Below are 19,443 nucleotides of genomic sequence, written 5' to 3'. Positions count from 1 at the left end.
TTGTAAAAATTGCAGTTGCAATTTGTAAAAACTAACAAATTAACTTAATTCCTTCATGTTTTCCCAACACAAATTGATTGTGTGGAACTATTATTTTTATGATTTTTATTCATTTGAAGGACTAGAAATAATTCTTTCCTCAGGTTATTCATTAATTTTCCTTTGGCTTAGACCCTTATTTATTAGAGGTCGTTACAGCGGAATTATCCACTAACTATTCCAGCATTTGTTTTACACAGCGGATGCCCTTCCAGCTGCAACCTAGTACTAGGAAACACCCATACACTCTCACACTCACACACTCCGCCCAATTTTGTTTACCCAATTCACTTATCGTGCATGTCTTTGGACTGTGGGGGAAACCAGAGCTTATATCTTATTACATCACTATATTATTACATCAAGACTTTTTTGCATAAATTGTTTAAATAATTTATTGTTTAAAAAAAAAAATCACATTCAGCCAAAAATATGCAACACAACTTGATTTGGATGTACTTTATTTTACAGTATGTGCAATAAACTTGTACTTACCTAAGAAAGTATTGGACGTATAAGTTATACAGGTTAAGCTTCAGGATTATAGGGAAAGACACTAAAAAAAAAAAGATTTTGCTGCTTGTTCAAACTACTTATTTAAAATGAGCTGAAACGCTGCAATTCTTGAGTTTTTTGGAGACAACTTAATTGTTTTATGTTCAATCCACTTAGTTTGTTATTTGTGAGGTTAACTTAATTTATTTGTGTTGGGACAACATGAATGAACTGTGTGGAACCCTGCATTTTTTACAGTGCAGGGTCTTGCAGACTTTTTTTTGCCATTTCTGTGCAGAAATTTGTAAGAAAAAATTGATCAAAAATAATTATTGTCACCTGCAATTCCTTTTTATTTAATTTTTTTTTTGGAGGAGGGTAGTCAGGAAACTCACATGGTATGGTCTCTTGTTGTTTGTTTGTTATCTTTTTGTTATTACTATTTTTTGTTCTAATGTTGCTCAAATGACATGTCTATATTATAGGTATACGCTGTGGTGTGAAAAATATTTCTTATTTTATTTTATGTGCCTTTCCAGAGACTTTGTGACTATTTAGTCACCAATATTAGTACTCATAGATGGGATGTTTCTCTTTTTTCTTCTTTTTTCGTTAACTCCATCTGTTGATTTATTTACTTATTTTTAACAATTACTTTAATTTCTATAACCAATTGGACATTGTTTGAAAAACTTTGATTATGTCTATAAAAACACATATTGTACATTCATTTTGACAACCTTAAACATGTTACATAAAAATATATATATAAATTGTTCTGAATGATTTTGAGAGTACAGGAGCTAAAAACTTCAAATAAATTAAATAATTGTACGGTTTATGGAAAAGAAATTACATTTAAATCCAATTTTAAAAAAAAAGAAAACATTGCAATATTTACATATTATATTGTACACAAATTAAAAATGTGTATATTAATTATTAAAATAACAAATAAATACAAAATGACATAATTTTAGTATCAAAGAGCAATGTATAGTCGCTGAGATATGTAATTTTCATGACTTAACAAATATATAAATCCATTTTCACACAATCACAATTTCCAAATGCTCTTATCTCTCTCTATAGCAAGATGGCATTTATTCATCACTGCTCAGGGTAAGCAAGCACCGGTGAGATCAGGTCATGTAAGTTAGTCAGCGTTTACCTCAGTCACCTGTCCTGAAAGTCACCTCTCCTCGGCCCAGTGAATCTGGCGCAGGACTCAAATGACTGCAGCTTCCACCGAGAGTATATGACCTATTTCCTGCTCCACGAGAAAAAAAAACTCTTTGAAGACGAGCACTTGACCAACAACACTGCTCAAGGGTTTTCTCTGAAAGCACTATTCTAAATTAAAACGAAGTTAAAAGGATAAAGGAATGTTTATCGAACCTCATGTTGTTCTTCTGTAGAGTTAATCAGATCGCAGTTGGCTCCTTTAAAAAGCTCCAAAAATAACGAGGACAGGAAAATATCGATCTTGTGAGACATCATCTGCTCTAGCTCTTAATTCTTGTTTATATTAATGTACATTCAGAAATTCATAAACGAGTACATATCGAATAAACATTCAATATGTATTGTAAAAAGTACTGATAAGTACAATGACAATCTACATTGTATAAGCGCTATACAAATAAAGGTGAATTGAATTGAATTAAGTCTGACATAGTGATAGAATCGAAGCTGTTTTTAGAACCACTAATGTTATGTTGTCAGATCAGGGTTAAGGTTAGTTTAAATGAAAATTTGGTTATTAATTACCCACCCTCCTGTTGTTACAATCTCCTGAGACATTCGTTCATCTTTGAAACACAAACTATGGTATTTTAGATGAAATCCGAGAGCTCTCTCATCCTCCATAGACAGCAACAGTCACAAGATGATCGAATTCCAGAAAAGGAACCCCCCAAAAAACATGGTCAAAACACGAGGCTTCAGTAATTTAACTATAATCATACAAAATTCCTAAAACATTTTTGTTCACCAAAAAACAAAGCAAAAAACTCTTTTCCCTGACAGTTTAAAGTGTGCGTTTACTACTACTGGGCTGCGTTCGAAACGGAGTACTTCCCTACTATTGGGTATGCAAAAACCAGTATATTGAATAACAAGAATAGGCGAGAATTACCTTAATCCTCGTGGGATTCGGCCGTATATATATATTTAATTTGCGTAGATATTTGCATATATACTCACAAGATAATAGGAGAAAACAGTACATGAAGAAAGAAGTAGGCTACGTGCAAAACTTCAGTAATCATGTGTAGGCAAGAAATCCCCAAATACCCTTCTGCTTCTGTCCAGATTCTGGAGTATTCATCAGATGGTTACTTATCAATCCCAAGAGGTCATGGGAAAGCATTCAGCACGAAGGAGAAGTAGAAGAGGATACATCATATTATTGTGGAAAAACGGGATGCAGACGTTTTGAAATGCAAGTTATTGGAAACCAAAAAGATGCTGCAGATAGATGCTCCAGCCTCCGCCGCTGAGACTGCAGCTCTGCACAAGATGTTTGGCCAGCGGAGAAAATAAAATGGTCGTTCCCAACTGAGTCTGGTTTCTCTCAAGGTTTTTTTCTTCACTTTCGCCAATTAGTGAAGTTTTTTTCCCTCTCCGCTGTCGCCACTGGCTTGCATTGTTCGGGATCTATAGAGCTGCGCATCGTTGGATTTGCTCTTCAGTATTTGGACTCTCAGTAGTGATTTTTAAACCACATTGAACTGAGCTAAACTGAACTGAACTTAAACACTACAAACTGAACTACACTGTTCCAATTTACTATGACCTTTTATGTGAAGCTGCTTTGACACAATCTACATTGTAAAAGCGCTATACAAATAAAGGTGAATTGAATTGAATAGATAAAAAATGTTATATACACAATACAGACAACAAAATATTCATGTTTTAAAGTAAAAATATTAATTTAAATTAAGATTCATTAAACCTGTAATTTCTTTAAAGTTGTTGTGGTTGTAACGTCAGTCACATGATAATGTAAACATGGCAGATGACATTCAATCCCATTCACACTTAAGGAGATTTGGCTGTTGAGTACCTACTCTTTTAGTCCTCATTAATTAAGTACTTACTCAATGAGTAGGTACCCAATTTCAAAATGCGGTTTCGAATGCAGCCCTTGTCAGCAGTGCAACCAGTGTGCCAGATATAGAATTTTTTTCGAGCCCAAAAGCTGTCCAAAACCCGCCCAAAGAAATTATTATTTTATTTATTTTAGTTTATTTAAATAGAAATTAACCTAGTTACTTTAACGGTCATATTTTTTAAAACTATACAGCATCTAACACCAGCAGTCAAAGAACCACAACATAACCAGATCACATCAAAACACTGCGCCCCACTCCCCCCAGATTACACTACCTATTAGTGTTTCTCAACCACGTTCCTGGAGGACCACCAACACTGCATGTTTTGGATGTCTCCTTTGTCACACCCATTACAGGTCTCTCAGTCTCTGCTAATAAGCTGATGACCAGAATCGGGTGTGTTTGGTTAAAGAGACATGAAAAATATGCAAAGCCGATGGTCCTCCAGGAATGTGGTTGAGAAACACTGTATTAGAGTATGTTTTACTTTCGAAATGGGGTATAAATTTGCCTCATTTGGCGTATTAAATTCTTTTGAACATTAGGTCCTGCTTGTCAATCAGAAAGAATAATTAAAACAACCACAACTCCAATTGTTATATATTTTTACTCATTACATTTAAAGAGAAATTATTGAAGACCTCGTAAAGTGCCTTGAAATGTGCAGTTTTATTCGATGTGACAATCTAAACCGAAACAAGGAGAGGGTGGGACAATGCAGCTCCTCTCTATTTTAAAAAAAATAGTGTTTTATCACAGCTGTGCCAGTCAGAGTGGTTGAGAGTGGGACCTACATTTGATTGGTTATGATGTGATGGTAAATTGTAGTTTGTGCTGACGTGAATAAAACCATTGATCCATTTGGGCAGAAGTGACAAACTACAAGCTTTACAAGTTTATATCAGTTTTATATCTACTAAACACAAATTGTGTCATTGATTTGGGGCACACTAGCTTATATATATATATATATATATATATATATATATATATATATATATATATATATATATATATATATATATATATATATATATATATATATATATATATATATATATATATATATATATATATATATATATATAAAATGAATGAATGAATAATACCGTCAGCACCAATAGCATAATAGTACTGTGCGCCGACATATAGCACCGACGTGCTCATGGCGGCCCAAGTTCCATTCCCAACTCGAGGTCCTTTGCCAAACCTTCCCCTCTCTCTGCTCCCAATGTTGCTCTGCTCCCTAGATAGATAGATAGATAGATAGATAGATAGATAGATAGATAGATAGATAGATAGATAGATAGATAGATAGATAGATAGATAGATAGAATAGATAGTAATACTGATACTAACATATAAAAAACTATTTTAATTTCATGGGACCTTTAAATTTGCTATTTGTTCTGCCTACCTTAATTTGCTTTTCAAAAATGTTTTGAAGACACAAGTTGATGATGACTTTCATTTCTCCAGCATTTCCATTAGGACAAACCTAATTTAATAATTGAAAGCCAGAATCTTTCTGGCACAGCAAGCTTTAAAAAAAAAAAACACCACAAACAGAACGCAAGACGAAAAGAAGAGCAGATCACGTGGTTTGTGTTTTATCTGTTTTAATTCCACTAACATGAAATCCAGATCCCTCCGCCCACCCTCCATAACAAATAACAATAATGCTGAGTGTTTCTGTATGAAAATCCAAAGACAGGCAGCCCAATCAGCCAACTCCAGTCACCCTGATTAACTAAAGCCACATGCAGTTTAGCCAAGTATCAAAAGGAGTAAACAAAACAAACTAAAAACGAGATTTAGCAAGTAGTAGTAGTAGAAATAAAACGAAACCAAAAATCCTAATAGAAAACGGTATTAATCAGAGAAGCACATTAAAAGCATTACTTACTGCTTCGGTAACAAGACTCTTATATCAAAGTTACAGTATAAGCCATGTGTCAAGTCTTTTTTTTTGTTTTGTTTTTTGATCTTAGGTCTGTGTTTGACAAAGAGAGATTGTATGCGATATTCACCAATGAGAAAACGCACATGACAGCTGAAGTAGAATGTCTTGCACAAGCCCAATGTGTCACAAGTACTCGTTCATACTGACTTTTGGTTTGTTTCCCATGATTCTTTAGGAAAATGAAGAATTCAGTCTAAGCCACAAGAAACCCATCACTAAATGCTCCCCTAGCGAACTCGGAAAAGGATGCAAACTCTCGCTCTCTCTCTCTCGCTCTCACATACGCACCGACTGTTGGCTTCATGGAGACACGCATCAGCACATGCATGAACACACATCATCTCCAATCCACAGTTAACAAATTTGAAAGACAAACTGCAGGTTTGCCCCCTCTCAAACAAACACACGTACACAAACACGGTCTTTCCTTTGCACTCTCAAATCCAAACACACACACACACAAATGACGGGCTGGTGAGTATGAAGCTGGAACTGTAAAAGCGTCAGCGTTGTCTCTCGCTGTGCTGACTGAAAAGCTTCTTTGTAGAGTTGGCTTTAGTTGTCCCGGCCCTCCTCTGTCTCATCACCGTCTGCCTGAGTGTCAGAGGTCCACAGCTGAGAGGGAGAGAAAGAAAGAGAAAAAAATTCACAGGATACATGTTAAAGGCAATTATTTTTAATGGATTGTTGCAGTCTTACATAGCCATTTTTCAAATCAGACTTAAGTGCACGCGGTAGGTCTGTTCGCAAACGCCTCTCTGATGCTGCATTCACACCAGACGCGGATAAAGCGTCACGAGGAAGTGATTTACATGTTAAGTCAATGCAAAGATGCGAATAGAAGTGTGAAACCCTTTTACAAAGCTCGAGACAAATTTACACTTTGAAAAACATTTTTACCTATCATAAGACACAATTACATAGGAAAAACTATTTTACCAAGGACAAAACAATGTTACATTTTAGAAAAAAATTAACAAAACGCAAAACACTTTTACAAGTCCCGAAACAAATTTACAATTACAGATTCCTTACGGAAAGGGAATTCACCACACACCGGAAGTGACGTGGAAAGTACCCCAAACCGGGAGTGACGCGGGGAAAAGTGTTGTTGTTGGTAGTGAGTGCGGTAAATTCGTACTGTGAAGTGCATGGCATAAATAAAGTTTATGGTGACCGAACATAGACTGCGGTCGAGGGATGTTTTGCGGCAAACACATAAGCAGCTTAACGCGGTTTTGCTTTACGTGTGGTCGGTCCTTGGAGTTTATAAAGGACGCGGACCAGAAGGAAACACCAGACATAGTGCATCACTCCATCAATGTGTTCAATATTTTACAGAGGGCCACTCGTATGCTGTAATCGTGGACATGATGTCAAGTCTACACAGTGTAAACATCTGCTTGAGGACTCTTTACAGTAAACTAAATGAAGCCGGTGTTGCGGTTTAACTGGTGTCTGTGTTAACTGGTGATGTAAACTATTCACGTTTGCAGATTCGTCACTTTTTTACAGCAACAAAACATGCCCATACCAAATAAAGATTCTTATTACTGGGTGTCAGTGGAAACATTATTGATTTTATTATTTTTGTAGCAGAACAGTATATAACCAAAATTAATGTAAATAAATTATTATAATTGACATGTCATCAACGGGATTCGAACCCAGGTCAAAAGGTTCAGAGCAGGTATCAACCGACCTATCTAACTGAGCTATCCAGGTCTGCATGGTGAGGTCGGTTTCAATATCTTTATCAGTCAACATATGTCGTTCTGTGATTGTTTCCATGTACTTGCGTTCACATGTTTCTACATTCTCTCATGCTGATATTTTCTCAGAATAGCTCTAAATGACAAAACGATGTTTTATTGCAGTTGATAAAACCATGATTTTTAATGTTGTAGACGTGTTAACCTGTGTCTAGAAAGTCACACACGACCTGATATTTTCCAGTGTGTGGTACATACTACGTCACTTCCGGTGTGTGGTGAATTCCCTTTCCGTAAGGAATCTGTAATTGTAAATTTGTTTCGGGACTTGTAAAAGTGTTTTGCGTTTTGGTAATTTTTTTCTGAAATGTAAATTTGTTTTGTCCTTGGTAAAATAGTTTTTCCTATGTAATTGTGTCTTATGATAGGTAAAAATGTTTTTCAAAATGTAAATTTGTCTCGAGCTTTGTAAAAGTGTTTCACACTATAATATTGTTTTGCACTTCCCGGCCACCGTAGTTTTGCACATTTGATGCGCAAATCGTTCGAGTTGGAAAATCTGAACTTCAGTGGACATTCGCGCCACATTAAGTCTGATTTATATTTCTGCATCAAGCGCACACATATGCTCCAGCGCAGCCTTTCTGCGGTCGCATAGCCCTTGCTGTGGCTGATGCGCACCTCTCAAAAACACCCCATTCACATGCCCCATTGAGTAACTTAAGCACTGCCGAACTGAATTGTGACTTCAGCGGCGTTGCTTACTACAGAAGTTGGAGATTTGTCAGCTTTTCAAGCACCAATGTAATTATGTAAATTCTCCAGCTCAGACAGTAGGCGATTGCGGATTAATTTCATAGGCGGCGATGGTATGACTTCAAACATGCCCTCGGTCAAGCACTGACGCTGAAGCCCCGTTTGAATGCACACGTTGCAAGGACGCGTAGCGCAAGCTCTGTGATTGGTCGGCTTGGTAGCGCTGACGAGTGTGGGCGGAACCTAGAGCCACAGATGCCTTTCTAGTTGCAACCAATCACTGAGAAACATCCACACACACTCATTTCACAAACATACACTACGGACAATTTAGTCTACCCAATTCACCTATAGCACATCTTTGGACTTGTAGGGGAAACCGGAGCACCCGGAGGAAACCCACACGGACATATACTGTTTAATTTAAAGATTTATTTTTAAATACAAAAGCTGATATTTAATCCAACATTGTTTGAGTGTCTATTTTAAGTACCGATTCAGGTACCAAGTTCAGGGTTTTATATTCTATTTGCTGAAAACAAAAATTTAACTTAATAGATTGAAATTACAGCTGATCATTTAAAATGACCTAATCGGGCCAAACTAAGTCTATTTGGAGGTCGTTTCATTCTAGAGCTTGAAAAGCACACTTTTCAGGAAACAAACACCTTCAAACTACGATTGGTCTGTGGTGATTATGCAATACTGGTTGTGTCCTTGAGGCTCTGCCTTCTTTCACAAAGATCTTCTCCAGTTAATGTCCTTAGTTCAGCTCTTAATCTTCAGCATACTGGAAATCTACTTTACAGTAAAAACGTTGACATAACTCTAAATGAAGCTTTCTAGTTTACTCTAGCGCTTTTCACGATTATTACTCTTGCTTGTTTTTAAGTAAACTACTGCCAAAGAAACTACACAAAAATAAATGCCTATATAAACAAATTTGACAAGATATGACTTGACTAGAGCTCTGAATTGCAGAGCTTGTGCAAACATATCCACATTTATCAGATGCTTGAATGATGAATGATCAATACCTGAATAAAACCTGCCATGCTCTTACTGCTGTCATTTTTGGGTGTGTTTTTTATTATTGAGAATGAAGCAAGGTGTTGTGCAAGAATCTAAAATATTCACCATCAGCATATCACTGACCAGCTATTTCAAATGTCTTTTTACCACTAAAAAAAATGTACACAAGAACTGAGTATATCAGGCACTCAACCAAAATCAGTCATCAATGTGTTTGCATGTCGCATCAATATGTGATGTTTACTCATTCGTATTTAAGAAAAGTAAAATCTGCAATTCTATATCATATTAATTCTGGGTTAAAAGAACCTAAAGACAAGAACTCACTGTCAGATTGTCTCTTAGTAGCTGCATGATGAGTGTGCTGTCTTTATACGAATCTTCAGTTAACTGGTCCAGCTCAGAAATGGCATCATCAAATGCCTACATAGAAAAAGGCACATAAATAAGTAAACATCAAGTATTACATTTCACCAAAACAAATCCTATAAGACATTTTTATGTGTACTGCATATATGTATGAGTACACATTCTTACCTTCTTGGCCAGATCACAGGCCTGCTCTGGAGAGTTCAGGATCTCATAGTAAAAGACTGAGAAATTGAGAGCCAGGCCCAGGCGGATGGGATGAGTGGGCTGCATGTTGTCTTTGCTGATGTCAAAAGCGGCCTGGTAACCTTCCTGAGACTTCTGGATGATATCTGTATATAAAATAAAGAACATTATTTAGGCAACAATCATTGAACAGTTTTACAGAGAACAGATTAAGACCAACACAATACACCTCCATCCGGAAGCAGTCCTCCTTTAACGTGTTTTACATTCAGCAAGAATGGATCATAATGAACAAAACCAACAGTTAGGACTCCTGCAAGAAATGTCACGGGGGTTTCACTAAAATATTAAGCAGCACAACTGATTTTAACATTCGTTTTAAAATATTTTCAGAGCAGCAAATCAGAGTATGTTTGAGTCCTTATTGAAAGTTCATGTGAATTTCATAATCTGTTAAGTTTCTCTTGAGTTACTTTTACCAACCGGGCATAAGACTTTTTCTTCTTTTTTTTGTAGAGGAGCTCTGTAATTAACAATGCACGTTATAACCTACACCTTGCCTTACTTTAAAAAAAAAACATTAAAAATAATAATATAGGATAGTTATCGTCTGAGAACTTCCTGACCCCAGAACTTTACATGCTGTATATACAGATTAATGGAAGTTTAAAGCAATGTGTTTGCTACTTTTGTACTTGTTGTCTTATTATTGAACTAAAATCACTGTCCATTGAGACAATCACAATCACTGTACTTTAATGCATTCAAAATAACTAGAAAACTTCCATCACAGAAATCTAATGTTGAGTTCAGACTGCATGATTTTAGCCCAAATTTTGACTCGCCGCCAGGTTGAGAAGTCGCAGACAAATGCAAATCGGTGCTCGATCACATGAGTAATAATCACACAGTGTTAACTATCAAAGACGCAATCAGATAAAAATCACAGATGAGTCCCCGACACCCTTGTCAGCTGTCTGCGATTCAAATCATCCTGTGTGAAATGTGTTTTGTCTTACAATAACATTGGCAATTACCTACAGCCAATGAGAGAGCAGGATCCACTAGTATGGATATCTGCAGGCCAGCGGGAAGTTGAGGGAGAAGTTAAAAGCTCTAATTTTCTGTCTATATGGAACCAAGAAATTAAGAAAAAACTAGTGGAAATTAGGCATGAGCACCTGCGTCTGTTTGATGTGTCATCTGAGCATTACCTCAACTAAGTCAAAAAAGAAAATAAATAAAAAAAGTTTAGGAAAAATTGATAATTCCCATCAAAGACCAGGTGAGCAAAATGTAGTTAATATCAAAAGTGACTACGTTGTTTCCATGTCACGTGTTTGGTTTTGAGACGTAGTTTGTGTACCGAAATAAAGTTGTCAGCGATTCATCCAATTGTAATGTCATGCAGTGTGAAAACCCCTTTTGCCCATCCATCTTGCAGTGTAAACATAGCACCAACAGAACACTACCCCAGATAATCATGCAGTGTGAAAACATCAGACATGACTACTTTGAAAATCGTGCAGTCTGAACTCTGCATAAGTCTCTGCCATCTTGGTTTCAGTCCGTTCCCGCCATCTCTCATTGAATGTGTGATTCAACATGACTACGTTAATTTTAATTCAGCAATTAATTTTTAAAGCTAATTAAATAAACTAAAGTGAAACATTTTTTAAAAATTAACTCAAATATTATTACTTAAATTGTTACGAATGCGTTACTTGACTCGTTACTTAGAAAATTAATATGTAACGTAATGTAATGTAAAGTAATGTGCATTTATATGGCAATACACCCATAGTGCTTCACAAACATGATGGGGTCCCTCCACACCACCACCAGTGTGCAGCATCCACTTGAATGATGTGATGGCAGCTCACCACATACCAGCTATTGGTGGAGTGGAAAGACAGTGATAGAGCCAATTTAGTGGATGATTGGGAGGCCATGATCAGTAAGGGTCAATAATGGAAATTTAGCCAGGACAATGGGGTTTCACCCCTACTCTTTACTAGAAGTGCTATAGCATTTTTAATGACCACGGAGAATCAGGACCTCAGTTTAACATCTCATCCAAAAGACAACGCTAACTGATGGTATGGTGTCCTCTTCACTATACTGGGGGAATAGGATTCACACAGACCCCAGGCTGAGCACTCCCTGCTGGCCTCACTAACACCACTTCCAACAGTAACCAAGTTTTCCCATGTGGTCTCCCATACAGGCACTGATCAGGCTCATCCCTGCTTAGCTTCAGTAACAGGTCTTGGGCTGCAGGATGATAGGGCTGTGACTGTGTCACCCTTATTATTACGTAACTCACATTACTTGCAATGAGTTACTCCCAACCAGTGTTGGGAGTAATGCGTTACAAAAGTAATGTATTACAGTAATGTATTACATTTTCCTGTAACGCAGTAGTGTAAGGCATTACTAATACATTTTCAGTTATATTTTAGTCGGTACAACTTTTCGCCCGCAAGACATTAACAAATAAAAATACCGCAAGTAAGTTTTATTTCCTGTTCGTGGTAGTGAATATATGCGCGTGTTGTCATCATCTCCCTCAGGCTATTGGAACTTTTTTACTTTGAATGCGGAATGATTTTAGCCTCTGAGCTCGAGGTCCGACTCCGAGGCTATTGGCTCAGCCTGGTTCACAGTAACGTTAAGCCCTGACGTGCAGAGAAGAGCAGCAAGTAGATGAAAATAGCAAAAGACAGTACATTTGCGAGATGGACGTAAGTGCATATGGCGTTATTTCACTGACAAATATCATAAGAACAGTTTTACAAGTCGAGAGCGCATTCATGTAATCCTCTGTTTGTGGACAAAGCTGCTCGACCACAAAACTTCTCGCAGTCGCACGCACAAAACACGGCTGCTCACGTGCGAATGATCTGCTCTCGCTCAGTCAGATGATGCAGACTCACAATTTGTGCCACATGTTTCCCCTTCCTTTCGTGCTTTTGCTCTCCGGAGATCCTCCTGTTCAATTGGTTACACCAAGAATGTTGATATGGTTTATATATTGCCACACTATTTATAAACAAAACACGAAACACTAAAAAAAAGTTACGGTAAATTCTATAATAATACTAGTGCTTTTGAGTGTTAGGTATACTGCCTATGTTTTAGGCTAGTATTATTTACAAGTTGTTGATAATGAATGCTTCAGCATACTGTAGTATTAAGAATAGTGAACTGATAAAGTGACATACAGTGTAGTTTTACTACAGTAAAGTGTGGTGAATTGTAGTATAATATAACTTATATTGTAAAAAAAAACTACAGCACTGGGTAATTTGTTTATATTACACTTGTGTTACCATAGCAACTATAGTATTGCCACAACTGATTAATTAAAGTACTTTACTGTAGTACTGTTCAAAACACTGTACATGACAGGGAAAATGTCCTCCACAATCTCATCAACAATGTGGAAGACAACAGAGACTAGTTCACTTTATTTTAGTTGCCATGATGAAATGAGATTGATCTTGACATTTATTTGAAGAGTGAATATTACAGTAGGCTATAATACATTATCAAATTTTCTATCACAGTTATTTTTCTGCTTGTGTTAGTTACATTTTTGTTAAAATGTTTTTTATTTGATTAGTATGGGGCACCTTTTGGATGTTTAATAAATGTTTTTAAAATAAAATGTATTCTTTACATCCAACGTCTATTCTTTATGTCTGTGTTTGAAACTGGAATTATTTCATCATATACCATACAACCAAAAACGTTGTTTTATTAGATAAAAAATGTCATATGCAAGTCTATTTTGGTTATTGTTAATAAATAGTGTACTAACATAAATCATATCAAAAAGCATGAATATAAGAGGGAACAAGACACAAATTGTGAGTCTGAATATAATCTCACTGAGCGAGTAGTGTACTGTGAGCGCGCAAGAAAATTTGTGCCTGAGCAGTGCATTTTTGAGAGGGCCTGAGAAAATTTGCACGCAAGCAGCGTATATCTGAGAGCTCGCAAGCAGTTTTGTCCACAAACAGAGGAAATCGGTGCACAAGTATTATATTGAGAAAGCAATGTTCATCAAGCTCACTTTGTGCATGACAGTTTTGTGTTGTGAACCTGAATTTAAAGTGAATAATGGCAACATTAAGAAAAGAAACAAATCTGCATCTTGTCATGGCATTGGAGTTTACATATAGGCCTGTTGTGTCTGATATGAATACAGTCAAGCTATTCAGAGATATTGCCAGATAATCAGTTTTACCATACTTTTAACAGACTTGGATCATTTGTGATTCTGGCTCTTATCCTTTCTTGCATTGTCTTAAGCCTTCACGCTGCCAAATATATACTACATTGCTAGTAGCCTGGATAGGTCACAGTCATTCTGCTACATCATATCGCTTTCTACTGAATGTAAAATGTAGTGCAGTACATTTCGCCATTTTAGAATTTGAAGTTCTAATTCTGTAGTTATTTTGGTGAAAGTAACTAAAAAGTAATATAAGAGTAATGTAACATATTACAATTTTGAGACAGTAATATTGTAATGTAAGGGGTTACTTTTAAACTACAGTAATAAGTAATCTGTTATGTATTACAGTTTGGAAGTAACTTGCACAACACTTCTCCCAACACTGAATAGAATATTTACAATAATGTGATCCATTCATTCATTTTCTTTTCGGCTTAGTCCCTTTATTAATCTGGGAGGAATCACACTTTGATTTGACTTATTTACTTTCAAACAGAAATATCGTACATAAAATATCTTTAACAAAAAATACATTTCAACGTGGTCAAAAATCGGGATGAAGCACAAGTTTATTATTTTCCCACCCAATTACCACACACATCATTCGTCTGTTACTTAAACTTATTTCTTCTTTTACTTATCTTTTCTTTTTACATGAGACATTTTATTCTTTAGGCTTGGATATATTATATGTTTGATTCCATTTTTGCATTATTTTTGCCTCATTTATAAAAAAATAAATAAATAAAATGAATGTTTCAACATCCATAACGAAAATTCATTTTTATGAATCTATTTTAAGAAATCAAAGCACAAACTCAGCATGTTAAGTTTTAAAAATTGAAAGAATGGTTTTATATGACAGCTACCATGCATAAAAGTTAATATTGCATATGGGTTTTATAATAATTAATGATAATAAATGTTTATCCTTGTTTTACCCCCATAGATTCAGGCTGAATCCATGCCAAATTACATTTAGTGTAAAGGGAAACATGAGCATTTTATTTTTTCTCCTCAAACTGCTAAAAATAAGACAATTTTATTCTCCTCCACACACTGAGAAGCTCTTAGTAAGTCAATATCTTTGTGCACGAAGGGCTAGAGGCTGCCTGTATTGATCCACGCTTGGAGAGAAATTCATAAATATTTGAAAAAGACAGGCAGATCTGTAACGAGCGTTTCACACTTTGTGCCTGATGAGCACTAGTAATTGTTCACTTGAAGAGCTCGAGGACACGATGGACAAACGGTGCATATATTAAACGCACCCGCAGGAGCTTCTGCCTACTGCCGACACCCAGCTGGACAACACGCATAAGCCAGATGCTGTTGCCATGGCGATGATCACGCAGCCCATCACACTGACAGTAGTAGGTCAGCGACTGCTTCGGCTCTAACAGACCAGTGATATTCTTTCCTCTCTTGCAAGAATCGAGAAAAAACCTGCAGCTTAAGTGTAATACTGCGTAAACACAGACTGATCTAGGATCTGCTGTAGAGCCCCGGTCCTGTCGATCCCACAGATGGCAGCTCCAGTCAGATCATTCGCTCCTGTGCTGCCATAGAAACACACCAGGCTCTTAAAAATTCATCAAACCCTGCGGGGAGAAGAGGCAGCCCTAATAACCTCATGCATCTATCGGAAAGGGTGAATTATTACTTCCATGCACAAAATCAGCCAAAGACCACATGTGGAGGGAAATCACTCATTAGCCTCATTAATGAAATGAAAGATGGTGGAGCAGGATGGCCTGAACTATGTGCTGCAGTGTTTTCTGCAAAAGGACTGGAGCGGTGGCGCTTCTCAATCTGCAGCAGAGATGTCAGCATTGGAAGTGAGAGGAAGATTGAACTGTGCAACATAGAAAAAGAGTTTCTGGAGGTCTCGCAAACACTTTAAGCCAATTATGATTGAAATTTAAGACCTACATCTGAAGCAGAGTCTGTACTATGAACAAAAAAATCATTCTGAAGCTAAAAATAAGACCCATTTAAAATGATTGAAATGAACAGAATAGAATACTTAAGTGAATTGATACTTTAAGGCCTAAAATATACAGTCTGAAATGTTTAACTATTTGAGGCTCAAGTAGATAGTTCATTAAAAATGTTAAATTCTGCCATCATTTGACTTGTTCCAAAGCTGTTTGAGATTTTTTGTTCAGCTAAACACAGAAGATGTTTTAAAGAACATTGGAAAGCTGTAACCATTGACTTCAATGGTAGGAAAGACAAATACCATGAATGTCAATGGTTACAAGTATCCAAGATTCTACAGAATATCTTATGAACTGAACAAAAATAAAGTTAATGTTAAGTAAATGGCAGAATTTTCATTTCTGGGTGAACTATCGCTTTAAGAGCAAATGCACACCATGGCGAACAAAACGGATTCAAAATCTTTGAATGACGATGCATACAGAATCAGTGTTGGGGAAAGGTACTTTTTAAAGTAATGCATTACATTATTGAGCTGTTACTTAGTTACTTTTTTTGCTAAGTAAAGTGTTAAGTTACTTTTGAGTTACTTTTTCTTACCGGGCATGAGGCTTGACCTCTTTCAGAACTTTTTTTTATAGAGGAGCTCCGCAATTAACAATACACAATATAACCTACACCTTGCCTAACCTTAAAAAAAAAAAAACTACGTATCAAAAATTATAATTTAGGATGATGTTTTCTCCTGAGAAATTCACGACCCCAGAGCTTTACATGCCATATATACAGATTAATGGAAGTTTAAAGCAATGTGCTTGCTACTTTTGTACTTTTTGTCTTATTAGTGAAGTAAAACTGTCCATTGAGACAATCACCTTTTCCTGTACTTCAATACGTTCAAAATGATGAGCAAACTTCCGTCGCAGAAATCTAAGGATCTGCCATCTTGGTTTATGTCTGTTCCAACAAACTCTCATTGAGTGAGTGATTTAACATGACTATGTTCATTTTAATTCAGCAATTAAATTTAAGCTTATTAAAGCGAATTAAACTAAAATGCTTAATGTTTAAAATGTTGAAAGTTAAAATGTTTAACTCGCATTACAAGTGACTCGAATATTATTACTTATAAAAATTACTTCTAGATAATGCGTTACTCGTTACACAGAAAAGTAATAATTACACAACTCGCGTTTCTTGTAATGCGTTACTTCAACACTATATATATATATAATATTTAGTAAGTAAATGTGAGGAATCGCACACTTTGTTTATTTTTTTGCCTCATTTATAGAAAAAAATTAAATTAATGTTTCAACATCCTTAAAATAGATTCACAAAAATGAATCTTCATTGTGGAATCATTGCTAATGGAAACCTGTAACCATTGACTTCAATGGATGGAAAAACAAATAACATGGATGTCAATGATGATGATGACAAAAATAAAAACAAGTTAATGCCAAGTAAATGGCAAAATTTTTATTTCTGGGTGAACTATCGCTTTAAGACCAAATGCACACTCTTTAAAACAACTAGAACTCAGTGGATGAACCTTAAAAATACAATGTCTTGCTAATTCTTGTCTAATTCACAAACATAACTCTAACATACACTGAAGTAGATATATTAGCTACAGCGAGGATATTGCGTGTGGGTTCAAGGCACAGGAGGCATAAAACGTCATAGTGGACGTTCTCAAATTAATCTGCAAGCAGCTTGTGTCTCCAGAGCTTTATGAACTAGGACACGAGACCTTCAGATCTAAACCTCCATCCTACAGCCTCCATTTCCAGATATATAATTAATGAACTCAGAGTCTGTGGCTACTTTATTTGATTTCGAACTCTATTAAGAGGGTTTAATTGATTGACCTCTTGAGTTCAAAAGCATCAAACACCATCAGGTGGTGGTTTTGGGAAACCTCTCACTCTCTTCCACACCCTAGTAATGTTGCTGAAGAGTTTTTAAAAAATGGCATTTTGGTGGCCTAGTAAAAGCATTTTTTTTTTTAAACGTGAAGCACAGTAAAACGGTAACACTTTAAGTACCAGCATTAACTGCAAAGTTATAACCAGCCTATCAATAAGACACTGGCTGTTTATTAGTACGTATGATCTTATTTGACATTCCTAATCCTGCCCAACAACTAAACCCAATGACTACCTTACTAACTACTAAAAGTCCCGTGAAGTGCTTTGGAATTAGGGCTCCACAATATTGGAAAAAACTAACATTGCGATATTTTTTTACTTTGCGATATACATTGCGATGTGAATACAATCTCACCAGATGATTTATTATCTCTATTTGGAAAAAATATGTATAATGTTAGATTGATTGGGATGATTCTGCAGTGGGAACGCATCTCCATAAAATCTAATAAATAATCTATAAACTTTCATTGTGGCCTGTGCTATTTGCAGTGCATTTCTGTGTGTGCATGTGTTGTGAATATTTTCATGCATAACAATATATAAATATAATCAAGAAAATGATCAAATTGAAATAAAGTGTTTATTATTTCCAGAGTCTAACAGTATTCAAGTACAGCAACTGAGTGATAAAAACGAAATAAAATTAATCGTAGTTATGGTCCCAAAAAAAGTACAATTTCTTCTACTTGAATTTAAAGTCATTTTGCAATTACAGGTACTCACACTGAAGAAAATGATAAATTATAATACAAACTCAATGTTGCATATCCTGCGATGTGATTATTGTGAATGATCACACTGCGATATCGATGCTAAAACGAAATAATGTGCTATTTGACAAAGACATTTTTATTCAAAATTTGCCGTAATCTCAACCGAAACGCGAAGACAAGGCGGGACGTATAGTAGCTGTATGTTTAACTTCCAATTGTGAATATTGTCACTGTTTTGGAGCACACTAGCTTAAAGAAATCCTAAAGACTAACATAAATTAACAAAAAACTATTTTTTATACAGTGTTCCTAGGACTGTACTATTTTTGTTTATGGGAGATATTAAGGACACTCCATAGGCGACTAATATTTGTGTAAGATTCTTCTTGTGGCATGCAAAAAGACTATAACAAGGAACTTAAAGACTTAGGGCTCTATTTTGATGATCCATGGGCAAAGTGCAAAGCGCAGGGCGCAAACGCATTAAGGGCGTGTCAGAATCCACTTTTGCTATTTTAAGGATGGAAAAATCCACTTTGTGCCGTGGCGCATAGTCTAACAGGGTTGAGCTTTTTCTCTTAATGAGTTATAGGTGTGTTTTGAGAATAAACCAATCAGAGTCTCATCTCCGTCTTGTACACACAGATATCCATTAGCCTACATAATTAATTTAGTTTGTTAAGCGCAAAGATTTGTTTCAAAACTATTTCTAAATTCAGTTCTAATTTCCAGCAAACGAATAAATGAACAAAAATATTTCCAAATATTTATTTCCAAATACACATGCTGTGCGCCATATGGTCTAAAACCTGACAAATCTAAGCTTGTTTTTTATAAAACAAACATAAATATACATAAAATGAATAATACTGCTAAATGATAACATTATACAAAAGCAAATTGTTACGAATAAACTGTAAAAGCCCCCCCGAGATGAA

The 19,443-nt window shown here is 35.9% G+C and overlaps 1 protein-coding gene across 1 annotated transcript in view; it reads right to left on the bottom strand.

Annotated features, from left to right (window-relative positions):
* Positions 1–5,255: 5,255 nt before the first annotated feature.
* Positions 5,256–19,443, bottom strand: part of ywhaz (tyrosine 3-monooxygenase/tryptophan 5-monooxygenase activation protein, zeta polypeptide) — a 28,686-nt gene continuing 14,498 nt past the window's right edge. The window contains exons 4-6 of the mRNA XM_056479369.1: positions 9,654–9,817; positions 9,444–9,539; positions 5,256–6,231 (exon numbers count right to left, since the gene is read on the bottom strand). Coding sequence (XP_056335344.1) covers positions 6,172–6,231; positions 9,444–9,539; positions 9,654–9,817 — 320 coding nt within the window. The 3' untranslated portion in view covers positions 5,256–6,171. The remainder of the gene's footprint in view (positions 6,232–9,443; positions 9,540–9,653; positions 9,818–19,443) is intronic.

The sequence above is a fragment of the Danio aesculapii genome, chromosome 19 (assembly GCF_903798145.1).
Source record: "Danio aesculapii chromosome 19, fDanAes4.1, whole genome shotgun sequence".
Lineage (NCBI taxonomy): Eukaryota > Metazoa > Chordata > Actinopteri > Cypriniformes > Danionidae > Danio > Danio aesculapii.
Note: the sequence above shows the minus strand (reverse complement) of the source record. Positions and strands in the feature narration are given on the sequence as shown.